The sequence below is a fragment of the Castor canadensis genome, chromosome 1 (assembly GCF_047511655.1).
Source record: "Castor canadensis chromosome 1, mCasCan1.hap1v2, whole genome shotgun sequence".
Classification (NCBI taxonomy): Eukaryota; Metazoa; Chordata; class Mammalia; order Rodentia; family Castoridae; genus Castor; species Castor canadensis.
In genome coordinates this window covers 154,498,771-154,511,377 of record NC_133386.1, presented here as the reverse complement: position 1 = coordinate 154,511,377, position 12,607 = coordinate 154,498,771, and the positions used below count along the sequence as shown (strand labels likewise).

The window sequence follows — 12,607 nt, the reverse complement described above, 5'->3', positions numbered from 1 at the left end:
GTTTGAAGTCAGGTATTGTGATACCTCCTGCATTGTTCTTTTGACTGAGTATTGCCTTGGCTATTCGTGGCCTCTTGTGTTTCCATATAAATTTAACAGTAGATTTTTCGATCTCTTTAATGAATGTCATTGGAATTTTGATGGGAATTGCATTAAACATGTAGATTACTTTTGGGAGCATCAACATTTTTACTATGTTGATTCTACCAATCCATGAGCATGGGAGATCTCTCCACTTTCTATAGTCTTCCTCAATCTCTTTCTTCAGAAGTGTATAGTTTTCCTTGTAGAGGTCTTTCACATCTTTTGTTAGGTTTACACCTAGGTATTTGATTTTTTTTGAGGCTATTGTAAATGGAATTGTTTTCATACATTCTTTTTCAGTTTGCTCATTGTTAGTGTATAGAAATGCTAATGATTTTTCTATGTTGATTTTATATCCTGCTACCTTGCTATAGCTATTGATGATGTCTAGAAGCTTCTGAGTAGAGTTTTTTGGGTCTTTAAGGTATAGGATCATGTCGTCTGCAAATAGGGATATTTTGACAGTTTCTTTACCTATTTGTATTCCTTTTATTCCCTCTTCTTGCCTAATTGCTCTGGCTAGGAATTCCAGTACTATGTTGAATAGGAGTGGGGATAGTGGGCATCCTTGTCTGGTTCCTGATTTTAGAGGGAATGTATGATTGGGTATCTTAATAAACCTTATCTATAGGGAGGCTGGACTAGAGTGAGGCTAAAGATGTAATTAGAAGTGTTACAATTAAAATGGAAAACAAACAAATAGACTATATATAATGCAATAAGAATGAGTGCATTTAATTTAGTCTTGCCCATGGGCTCAGGGAAGGGTAAGGGGGGATAGTAGCCTGACTCTACAATTCAATTAGACATCAAGTGGGGAAGTTGATTCAGGCAGTTTTGTAGGTCATTTCCTAGTCATTTCTCTCAACTGCAATGACTTCCCCTGTAGGTGGGTTTCAAGTCCACTATACAGGCCAAATTTCATTCCTAACCCATGTCTTCCAACTCCCAATTCCTGGCAACTTATCTGACTTTTGCAGTGCTAGCCCACTGTTCTTTGCTTATAGTAGGGCTGCCTATTCACATTCCTTGTCCAGATGTGGTTGGTCTTCCCAACAATCTTTTATGATCCTATGCTTTCTTTGATCTGTATTCTTCACATGATAGAAAGCATGAAGTAATTTTTTGAGTCAAGATTATTTTGCTTAATTAATGATCTCCAGTTCCATCCATTTTCCTGCAAATAACACAATTTAATTCTTCTTTATGGCTGAATAATACTTCATTGTGCATCTATGCCACATTTTTGTTACCTATTCACAGGTCGATGGGCACCTAGGCTGATGCCACAGCTTGGCTATTGTGAATAGTGCTTTAATAAACATGAATGTGCAGGTATCTTTATTGTAGGAAGACTTATATTCTTTGGGTAGATGCCCAGTAGGTATAGCAGGGTCATATGGCAGATTTTCTTTTCTTTTTTCTTTTTCTTGTATTAGGGATTGAACCCAGGGCCTCACACTTGCTAGGCAAACTCCCTACCACTTAAACTACTGCCCAACCCTTTTGAGATAGGGTCTTTCTAACTTTCCCCGGGCTGTCCTTTAACTCATTATCCTTCTGCCTCTGCCTCTCAAAGTAGCTGGTGTTACAGGTGTGTGCCACCACCTGACTCTATCTTTAGTTTTTTGAGGAAACTTAATACTGGTTTTCATAGTGGTTGCACTAATTTACATTCCCACCAACAGCATATAAGGGTGTTCCCCCTACCTCCTAGTACTTTTTAGTATCTTAGCTAGTTGTTTTGTTTCCTTGGTGATAGCCATTTCAACTGGGTGGGATGGAATCTCATTGTAGTTTTGATTTGCATTTCCTTTCTAGCTAAGGATATTGAACACTTCTTCATGTATTTATTTGCCATTTGTATTTCTTTCGAGAACTGCCTGTTCATTCACTTGCCTATTTGTTACTTGTATTATTTGTTCTATTGGTGTTTAAGTTTTGGAGCTCTTTACATATCCTGGATATTAATCCATCGCTAGAAGAATAGCTGCAAAGATTTTCTCCTAGGCTGTCTCTTCATTCTGGTAATTGTTTCCTTTGCTGTGCAGAAGCTTTTTAACTTGATGCAATCACATTTGTCAATTCTTGCTATTATTTCTTGAGCTATTGGAATTCTATTCAGAAAGTCATTGCCTGTGCTTAAAGCCCAAAATGTTTTCATGGTAGTTTCAAAGTTTTAGATCTTTTATTTTTTTGTGAGTAAAGTGGGAGAGTTTATTGAAAAGTACAAAGTAAGAGAATAGAGCCCCCAGAGTTGGAGGAAAGTCTCAGGTCTTTAAAATCTTTGATTCATTTTGAATTGATTTTTTGTGCAGGGTGAGAGATAGAAATCAGTTTTAGTCTTCTACACATAGTCATCTAGTTTTCCCAACACCATTGTTGAAGAGGGCTTGTTTGTTGTATGGGCTTATTTCTGGGTCCTTTCTTCTGTTCCATTGGTCTATGTCTGTTTTGTACCAGTACCATGCTGTTTTGTTACTTCAGCTCTGTAGTATAGTTTGAAGTCAGAAATTGAGGTACCTCTAGACAAATGGTAAGGTTTTTGGAGCTTTGTGAGGAGTCAGATCTTAGTGGATTTGGCTTAGGATGAACATTGGTAGTGAAGTACATAACACTGTTAAGTGTTATTCCACTTAGATGAATGAATGTGAATAAAACACTAAAATTAGCACCAGTGGTTTTCATTACAGTATTTCCAGAATTGAAAATTGAAAAAAGAACAATTGAACAAAGGACATTTGAATTAATAAGTTTTAACATTTATTGATTATTTAGTGCTAGTTCCTGTATAAAATGCTTTATACATGATATATTTCTCACAGCAACTACTTGAGGATATAATTATAACTCTGTCCTATAAAAAGGAAGAGTCTAACTGGGCACCAGTGGCTCATGCCTGTAATTCTAACTACTTGGGAGACTGAGATTCGGAGGATCATGGTTCAAGGCCAGCTCAGGCAAATAGTTTGTGAGACTCTCATTTCCAAAATAACCTGATCAAAATGGACTGGAGGTGTGGCTCAACCAGTACAGTGCCTGCTTTATAAGCCTTGAGTTCAAACCCCAGTTCTACCAGAAAAGAAAAAAAACCGTAGAGTTTTATTCCTAACTCCCATTCCCTTTAGGATGGACAGGCCTTGTTAGATACTGTGTTCTCTGTTCTGTGCTTAGTTTTTTCTTAAAAATATATATTGAAGATTTTCACTAACATAATTTTCATTCTTAATACATTGTGAATATTTCCACATCATTAAATTTTCTAGGAAAGTATGATTTTCAATAGTTTCAAAATATTTCATCATGTGGATAAAGCCATAATGGCCTCACATAATCCTTGCAATTTGACATGCAGGTTGCCTCTAATTATTTATCACTGTAAGTACTACAGTCAACATATATAGCATTGATTTTGGCTATGTGGTATTCCACTGTGTGTCTGTATCATCAATTGCTTATGTGTAGGCCCTGTGTAGTCAGGGAGGGCTTTAAGGATGAAATGCAATTTAAACTGAACTTTGAAAAGTTGGTTGGTTTCTGGTCAAAGAGGACATTCAGGGAAAAGGATAAGATACACACAGGCTCAATGATTTAAGTTATTTTTATATAGTCCCAGTACCAGAGGAAGGCTGTTTCTGAACAATCAGTTTTGAATAACAAGTCTGAAAAAAATCTGAGCAATTTGTAAAATATAGTGTTTTCTGATATTTACTCTTCTATTGTTTTGGCCACTGAGAAACATCTCAATTGAAATTCTTAAATGGTGAGATTTGCTTCTCTTCTGGGAACTAATGACCTTTTAATCTTTTTGTAATACTGTGTGCATCCACAGTCATCTATGTGTGTTTTATGCACTGTGTTTAATTGATTTCCAGTGAAATGCTCTGTAGATAATCTGAATTAACATTGCCTTAGTCCTTATATTGGGACTGGGATTTTTTCAAATAACATTGTGAAAATTTCTTTACTGTTAGGTTTGGTGAAGCCATTTAGGTTAGTTAGGGATTGAGAGAAAACAAGTTTATATTCATTTCTTTTGAATGATCTAATACTAACTCATTGCCCCTTTGCTTTGTTTTCGGTGATGATCATGTGTTCAATCATATAATTCAGTGTTTTTTTTCAAAAGAAAGATCAAAGGAAAGGGAGTAATCTTTTTTTGTTTGTTAAAAATTACAATTGTTTCTTATTTTTTTCATAACTGTATCTATAGTATGTCAAGGCAAAAAACATTAATTTCATTGTGTACTTCAGGAGCAGTGTTTTCTAAAGTAGACCAAGACCTGTATATCAGAATCACTAGGAGTGTTCATCAAGTCTCATATTCCTGGGCCCCATTCTTGGGAAAGGAGGGATAAGGGAAGCTGTATTTTAATGCACTTCCAAAATTCTACACGCTGAAGTTTGAGATCCACTGCTTTAGGGAAATGTCTCAGATCTCTTCAAGCTGTGCATCAAGACTTGATAGACATTACTCTTGGACATTTGCCTCAAATAGTGTATCTTAGGACCTAGCAAAATAAGCTAGGCTTTTTTTTTCTTAAGAAAGTTTACCTAAAAATTGTATAGCCTCCTGGGGGGAATTAGAGATCTTTTGTCAAATTTCTTTTAAAAATATTCAGATTACTACCTCATATCAAACAAATTTATTGCAAGTGTATTATAACATATATGTGCGACTTTTACTGAAATGAATTACTAATTGGTTTCCATTCATGAAAGATAAATATTTATTATGTTTTAGAAAGTTAAAAAAGTGAGGGCCAGAAATGAGACATTACTCTCTTTTCTGTTTTTCCTGAAGATGCCATAAAGTGACTTACATGCCTAACACCATTTATGGTTTTATTTGCTGCCTATATTGGTGCTTTGTGATAACTACAAGTAGTTCTTGTTTTTTTGGAGAAATGATGTCTTTTCAGTTTCTTGCTCTCTATACTCAGTAGTGTTGAGCCACTTTCCTTGGATTATGGGGAAGAGGACAGGGTGGGTCATCATTATAATAAGTACCCAATGGTTATTGTCTGTGGTACAGGATGGCAGTAACCATATTGTCATGAGCAAAACACAAGGAACATAGCCTAACAAGTAAATGACTATGAGTACACAAGACTGAACTTAATCCTGACAGAAAAATGGTACTCTATGGAGCTTAATGCTATAGGAATTATCTAAATTTGCTAACCTAGACTGGAGAGTCTCTCCTAGCATTTTTCAAACTCCATTCAGGAGTGGTGATGGGAAAATCATCATTATGGTCAATGTTATGTCATTTATAGGTAACCACTTCTATATTTTACTTCTTTGACTTAGTCTTTAATTGCTTACATTGAGTCAGGGTTTTATTTTTAATTCTTAGGCTGTGATTTGAGAATAATTTGCATTTGAAAAAAATGAAGTATAATGGATTAAATGCTGATTACTCATTCATCAAAGCCTTAGTCATTTATCTGATACAGACTTTGTTAGGAGTCAAAATGGCATTGACAACTGTATCTCTGAGTTTTCATTTGTACATGGTAGAGAATGAACTAGCCATTCTATGGAGCCATGTGCTAACCATGACAGCCATCTAAAAGAAGGAGTCCCTCTACTTCACTCCACAGAATAACTGCAAATATTAAATGAGATAATGTCTTTCCTGGGGGGAAGGAGCAAGGTAAAGAAGAGCTCTCTTTCTTGCCCTGCCTCATTTATTTTACCATTTTTCAGTTTATTTCAGCTCAAATTTATTGTGCTTCCCTATTCTAGCATCATGCTAGTAGTAAGTGTTGAGGAGGTGAAGATTTAGCTCACAATATGTTAAATAAACAGTTTTATTGAAATATAATGCATATGGTATACATTTTATCCACGCAATGTATACAATTCAATATTTTTTTGGATATTCACAGGGTTGACAATATTTAACTTAATTCAAGGCTCATAATGCATTTTTTTACTTCACAATTCCTTAGGTTTAGAAGGAAAACAAACAACTTTCTTGTTCGCATTCCTAGAGCTGCCCCTTCCTTTATAATGATAGTTTCATAACACCACCTTAGCTCTGTTCCTGGGGGCTTACAAATGTAATTTAATTGTTTGCTTCCCATAACCCCGAAAATAGGTTTGATTCCATCATCTGTATAAAGACAATAATATCTAAATATCTAGCATTTATTGAGAACAATTATTATCTCATTTAATATATGTGGAAACTTACTGCTCTGGACTTCATGTTCTTTTTCTCGTCCTTTTTCGCTAGTTATCAACTCTGTAACTTTTGCTACATGCTTCTTCCTCTAGTTACCGAAGCTTGCTGGGTTTCTTTATAAAGGAGAGAGCTATACAAGCAGTTAGGATTTTAAGCTTTGAAGATTAGTCACTTGACACAACTTTTTATAGGGAGAGAGAATACTTTTGTGCAGATAATGTGAATGCAAGACTTCTGAAGGTCTTTGGCCAAATAATAGTTGCTTCCAACCCTCAGGTCTGATTTAGAAAGAAATAAGAATATTTTCTTTCTATAAACTTTTAGTGTTATTTTCAAGCTAAGATTTGCATTTCTTCCTCAGCTGACAGATCTAGCCCTCCTTCCAATTAGCTGACTTCTCTGTACTGTGAAATAATTCCTGTGCAAATATTTCTGCAATAAACTTGTCCTTCTGTTAAACAAAAGTTTTAAAAAGCCACATGAAAAATGTGTCGCTATGTAATGGGGTATCAGTGGTAAGGTTAAGGAACAGAAAGAAGTTTCTGTAACTTTAGACAGATGTATAGTTTGAAATAAATGATTCTCCCCAAATTTCAGTTCACAAACATATTGGGAGTTGGCTAACTTTCTGCATTGATTTAGATATTTTATATATTTTCTGTGAGCTGTGACCATTGGATATTGAAATAAAGTATTCTACTAGCAAAATGTTTTTGTGATGTGCATGTCTTTTAGGCTGTGGAAAGAACATGGCAACAAAAAATGTCCAACTAAAAGAAAAAGTCTACCAATGCTAAAAATTAGTCCTGAATCTGAACTTTTTCAAATGAAAAGTGTAAATGAATAAGAAGTTTAAGTGTTCATTTTTGACATTTGAACTGTTTTATAATTTCAAAAACTAAACAGCTCAAATCTGTAATTTCAGGAAAGTTCTTCAATTGCTTTTTCAAAATTTAGGATTGCTTAATCACAATTATAATTTTATTTGTAGTGACTATATTTACTTTGGTTAATATATTTTATTGGTTCCATCAACCTTCATGTACCGTTCTTCGGAGTTTGGGATTTTTCACTAGTGGTTTTCAAAGAAACCTGTGTTCTAATGACTTTATTTTATTCTATTTTTCTAGGAGACAGAGAATAATAAGTTATGTTCCCTATATTCCTTCCGAAATACCTCTACCTCACCACATAAGCCTGACGAAGGGACTCGGGACCGCGAGACAATGACCAGTGTTACTTTTGGAACCCCAGAACGCCGCAAAGGGAGCCTTGCTGATGTGGTGGACACACTGAAACAGAAGAAGCTTGAGGAAATGACTCGGACTGAACAAGAGGGTATGTGGGGGCTTAACTGTTGGGCTTTTCTTCCCAAGTTTTCAGGTCTTAGAAAATGAGTGGGATTTCAAGGCCAGAGAAGTGCATAACTGGCACTAGGTAGAAAAAATTTATCTGGAGGTTACCATGATGAGAGCAGATTGTGATTCATTAGGAGTGCTAAACAGATAGCTCTACTTTTCTAAAACTTTATACATTTTATTTGGTTTTTATGATAATATATCAAGGTTTTGAAATGACCATAAACATTACCCTGAAAAAGGTATTAAAGGAGTGTTCCTAATTACAACTTTTCATTTTTTTTCTCCCTTATTTCCTTTTGGTTGATAGTGTTTTGTTATGAAAATATAAACTACTTAAAAACCAAAAACAATTTTTAAATTTATTTCTCTTAAATTTTATAAATATGATAAACTTTATTTCTACCTCCAAATGATGTAAAATGGAGAGTTGAGAGCTTCTAATATTATTAAAGATGAATGTTTGAGAGTGAGTGTTGTGCCATGTGACATTTGGTGCAAATTCCTGCATTTAGCTTCTCTACTGTGTGTAGGAGTCCACTCAGGTTTGTGTAGATCCTAGGGAGCAGAAATGAAAGAAGACTCACTAATAATATTTTTAAACACTAAATGAAGTCTGTGGGATTGCTGTGCTATGTATGTTCTTTCAGTTTTTACATATAGGCTTTTGGCCTTAAAATGTAGGGTAATTCATGGATCTGGATTTATCTTTAGCCTTGTAAATTAAAATTCAGACCTGTGACACTACAGGCAAATTCATATTTGATATAATCCCATTTAACCTAATTTTATTCCTCTAAGGACTCAAATGTGTAAGTTTCACATTAATTTTTGTGGAAGTCTTTCTAAAATGTATTGCTTGCTTTCTTGTCTTACTAACCATATCATTTCACACAAAATGTAAATATTTTTGATGACTCAAGGTCATAATGCAGTAGATTAGGAACTGTAATACCTACCTAATAGTACATGACCCTGAATAAATTCCTCAAGCTTTCTGAGCCACAGAATTTAAAATTTGGTGTGGTACTGATTCCTGACTTGGAAACTCAAATATTTTGAGGATTAACTGTAATAGTGAATATAAAAGTCTCATTTGAACTGTAAACTATATGATTTGAGATGTTTTTGATGATTATCATATCATAAATGTCAATTATTATACCATGCTTTAATGTGATGATGTCCCTAGAGATCATTGTTATAATTAAGACTGTTTGACTTTGTGGTTTATCTCTGCAATTATAAAACTTCAGAGTTCTTGTGTCTGCTTGATACATGCATGTATGTATCTATCACATATATGTATACAAACATATATGTATATACTACATATATACATATACATATGTATGTATGTATATACTACATATATACATATACATATGTATGTATGTATATATGGATGTATATATTGTCGTGTGAGTTTGTGAGTCTGGTTTCTTCTTCCATATTGGGTTTTAGGATGTTATTTCTTTTCTAGTTGTGAATAATTGCTAATTTGTTCCTTCCATTCATCTGTAGATTATGAAATAAGATGATCCGAACAATTTTGAACTACACTTAAAATATGAACAAATATGTTCTAGGTGGGTTGCTGAGAGATTCTAAGTAACATAACATGATGTTTAATGTATAAAGTTCATGCTGACTCTGCTGCCCTTTCAGAGCTTTGCTTTTCCTATGGATCACTTTGATAGTCTAGTGAAGCCTAGAAGAATTCCTTTCTTGGAATTGTTTTAAATACATAAAGTATATAAAATTATGAGAGAATGGATTATATTACAACATTATATAATGATATACATGTGATATGTGATATGGTAGAATGTGCTGATTTACTAATACATTAAGGTAAGATCTAATGGAGGGCCTAACAATGTTATAATCTTGAAGTGGTGATATAAAAATACCTATTATAATCTATTGGTAATAATATCACAGATACAATGGTCTGTTGTTTGCATCCATAACTTAAAGAAATGCAAAATTTCAATTAGATATTAGTGAAAAAGTTTTTTTTCCATTAAAGTTTATAGAAACCATTCTTCTATCTTATCCATGGCCATTGGTGTCTGTCTATCCATGACTCTTGGGGTCTGTGGACCTCAGATTATGCTAGATATGCTAGATGATATGGAGTACCCATAATGAACAATAGTTTCTAACTTTAAATAATTCAAGTTATGGTAAATGATCTAAAACATACATCAAGTAAACTTTAGTTCAATGTTTAATGTGTATAATTCCATGAAAGCTTTGTAGATGAAATGTTACAGGAATTTACAAGGTAAAGAGATTATGCCTGCCTAGGAATACATGGAAAGATTCTTATGTGGAAATGAGGCCTACCTGGTCTTGTAGAATGAAAGGATTTATAAACATGAAAATGGAAGGAAGATATATTTCAGGCTGAAGGATCAGGCAGAGAGTTTTAAAACCAGCTAACAGTTGAGGTCCTAATTGAAGGCGAATTTGCATATGGGATGGAAGACTGAAAAACTAGATTGTGTTACCAAGCATGGAGGCCCCCTCGATTTTTGGCTAAGTTTGAACTTTAAATTACAGGTGATGGAAGAACTACTGACCTTTTTTTTTTAGAACACTTTGGTGATAGATTAGTGCTGAAGCACTAATACATGATGTTTTATATATATATATATATATATATATATATATATTTAAAAAGTTAATCTGGCAGCACTGTGTAGGATGGATGGGAGCAGGGAGAGACATTAAGGAAATTGTTTCAGGCCAGAGATAATGAGTGCCTGAACCTAAGGCAGCAGAAATGAGAAAGGAAGGGGGATACATATGGAAAAGATATTAAAAGATAGAATTGTAAGACTCAATGTTTAAGTGTAGAAACCTAATAGAAGTGACTCAAAGATACTTCAAAATTTTTAAAATAAAAAACAAATTCTGGTCAGATTAGAGGATGGTAATATAATTAATAAGAAAAAAGAAGTAGAGGAACATATTTTTGTAAGTAAGAGCAATGGGGATTTCTATTTCTTATTGTGAGTTTGATATTTTGAGTTTGAATGCTAATTTTAATGATCTGCTTGTAGCAATAGAACAGAAAAGCATAATGGGAGAACAAATAATTATAGAAAAGTCATTAAAAGTTTAGGATAGATTTCTGATTCTAAAATAGTTATATTCTAGGTCATAGGAAGAATATTTCCACCAATATTTGCCTTGTTTGACTTTTAAAGTTGTAGGTCCATCTCCATATTTTGGGACATATTATCTCATGGGTCCTGCCATATAAGAACTTTTCTAATGCATTACCTTCCCCTTCTTCACTTCTATTTCATGGTTCAAGGGTCACAGCTTATAATTAGCTGATTGACAGGCCTGTGTGGTTGACATAATAAATGATGACCTTTCTTGAGTCATTTTTGTCTTGGAGTATGTTTTGACTCTATCTGATTAAATACCTTTCCCTTCATGGGGCTCATATGCAAAACTGATCTATACAAAGTTTATTATGGTCCATTTAAAAACAATACTTACATAATAAAATAGTAACTCCTAAGAGAGATGTTTTGATCAACTAAATTATTGTTCAAAGTTTAATCTGCCATTTTTTCAAGAAATGCCTTCCCCTGAGCAGAGATTGCTGAAACACTGAAGAACAAAGGTAGTCTCTCTGAAGTCCCCTGTACCCCTCCCCCAAGTGAGGTTTATGAGGATATAGGCAAGGTTTCTTCCTTTTGTAAATTTAACTTTGACTTAGTGTCATAAATAAATAGGTAGTAGGCAGGTAGATAGATGATAGGTAGGTAGATAGATAGATGCATAAGTGGATTGAATGACTGAATATCAGAATCTACCTTCTAAAACACTGTTGATATTGGTGAGTAGAGTACACAGAAAGGCTTTGATTAATGCGTGCAGGTTAAAATGCCTCCGAGATAAAAATTCTTCAGCTGTGATTAAATGATGGTTTTTAGTTATCCTTGTATCACCCGCCTTGTTGCCAGTGTTGCTGGGCTCTAACATAAGCGACAGTTGTCAGAAAATGAATACTTTAAAAAGGACTTCTATATCTAAATACATATATTTAATCAGAGAGTCCTTTGGCTTCTGAAAATAAGTTGTCTAATGAGAATTTCATTTGAGCAGCTGCGCCTGAGGAGGTCAACAGGCACTGCCTAGGAGAATATGGCCCAGCTGGTTAAATCTGGTTGTTGTCGTGATTTAAATGGTCAAGTGCTGCTTGTAATCCAGGACCGTCTGTTTGTAAAGGGAAGAGTGAGTGCTTCAGCATAATGTACAGCTGTTTTAATCTCTCTTTAATAATAGTGCTTTAGCCACTGTCATGTCTTGTGTATCATACTACTAAGTATATTATCCTGGGCTGAGTGGATGGGTGTGAGTCAGGTCTGAAATCATGTGAGACTGCACAGAAAGGGACACAACAATAAGACCCTTGACTGCCCGAAAAACTAGGATTTTTTGGCTCTTTGTTCTTTTATGAGACTATTTTTTGGATAATAATTATTGCAATCTGGAGGGAGTGACAAAGGTTGAAATGTCAGAATGAATAAACTCTCTTTGGTAGAGCCAAAAACCTAATGGGAAGTATGCAGGTTTAGATACAATTCTATAGGACATACATTGGTCAGAAATCGGAGTATGTATTTCTCCTGTGTGCTTCAGGCTATCATGGTAAATGAATACTATGCATGCATAGAAAGGGCAACCGCATATGAGCTTTGGATTCCTGATGGGACAGGCTTTCCAGTGGATTATGCAGCTGTTTCTGAGCATAAGAATGAGCATGTGTTTATGTGTGTATCTGATGGATTACTATTGTTATTTGCATCTCTGAACACTCATTTGGACTTATACATACATTTTCACTGGAGTATAGTTAGGACATATGATGGTGTATTTTGTTCATCTGAGAGCTTTTGCTGTGCCAAAGGAGGTATATGATATAGTTCAAACAATGAGAAAATGC

At 34.5% G+C, this 12,607-nt stretch overlaps 1 protein-coding gene across 20 annotated transcripts in view; it reads left to right on the top strand.

Annotated features, from left to right (window-relative positions):
* Sox6 (SRY-box transcription factor 6) overlaps positions 1-12,607 on the top strand; it is a 576,267-nt gene that overhangs the window by 246,283 nt on the left and 317,377 nt on the right. For 19 of the 20 annotated variants that reach the window (XM_074042103.1, XM_074042097.1, XM_074042114.1 and 16 more), the window contains one exon: positions 7,408-7,615. In XM_074042103.1, the coding sequence (XP_073898204.1) occupies positions 7,408-7,615 (208 nt within the window). Of the gene's footprint in view, positions 1-7,407; positions 7,616-9,159; positions 9,225-12,607 lie in introns of those variants that run through there. The other variant, XM_074042191.1, reaches the window with a different exon arrangement.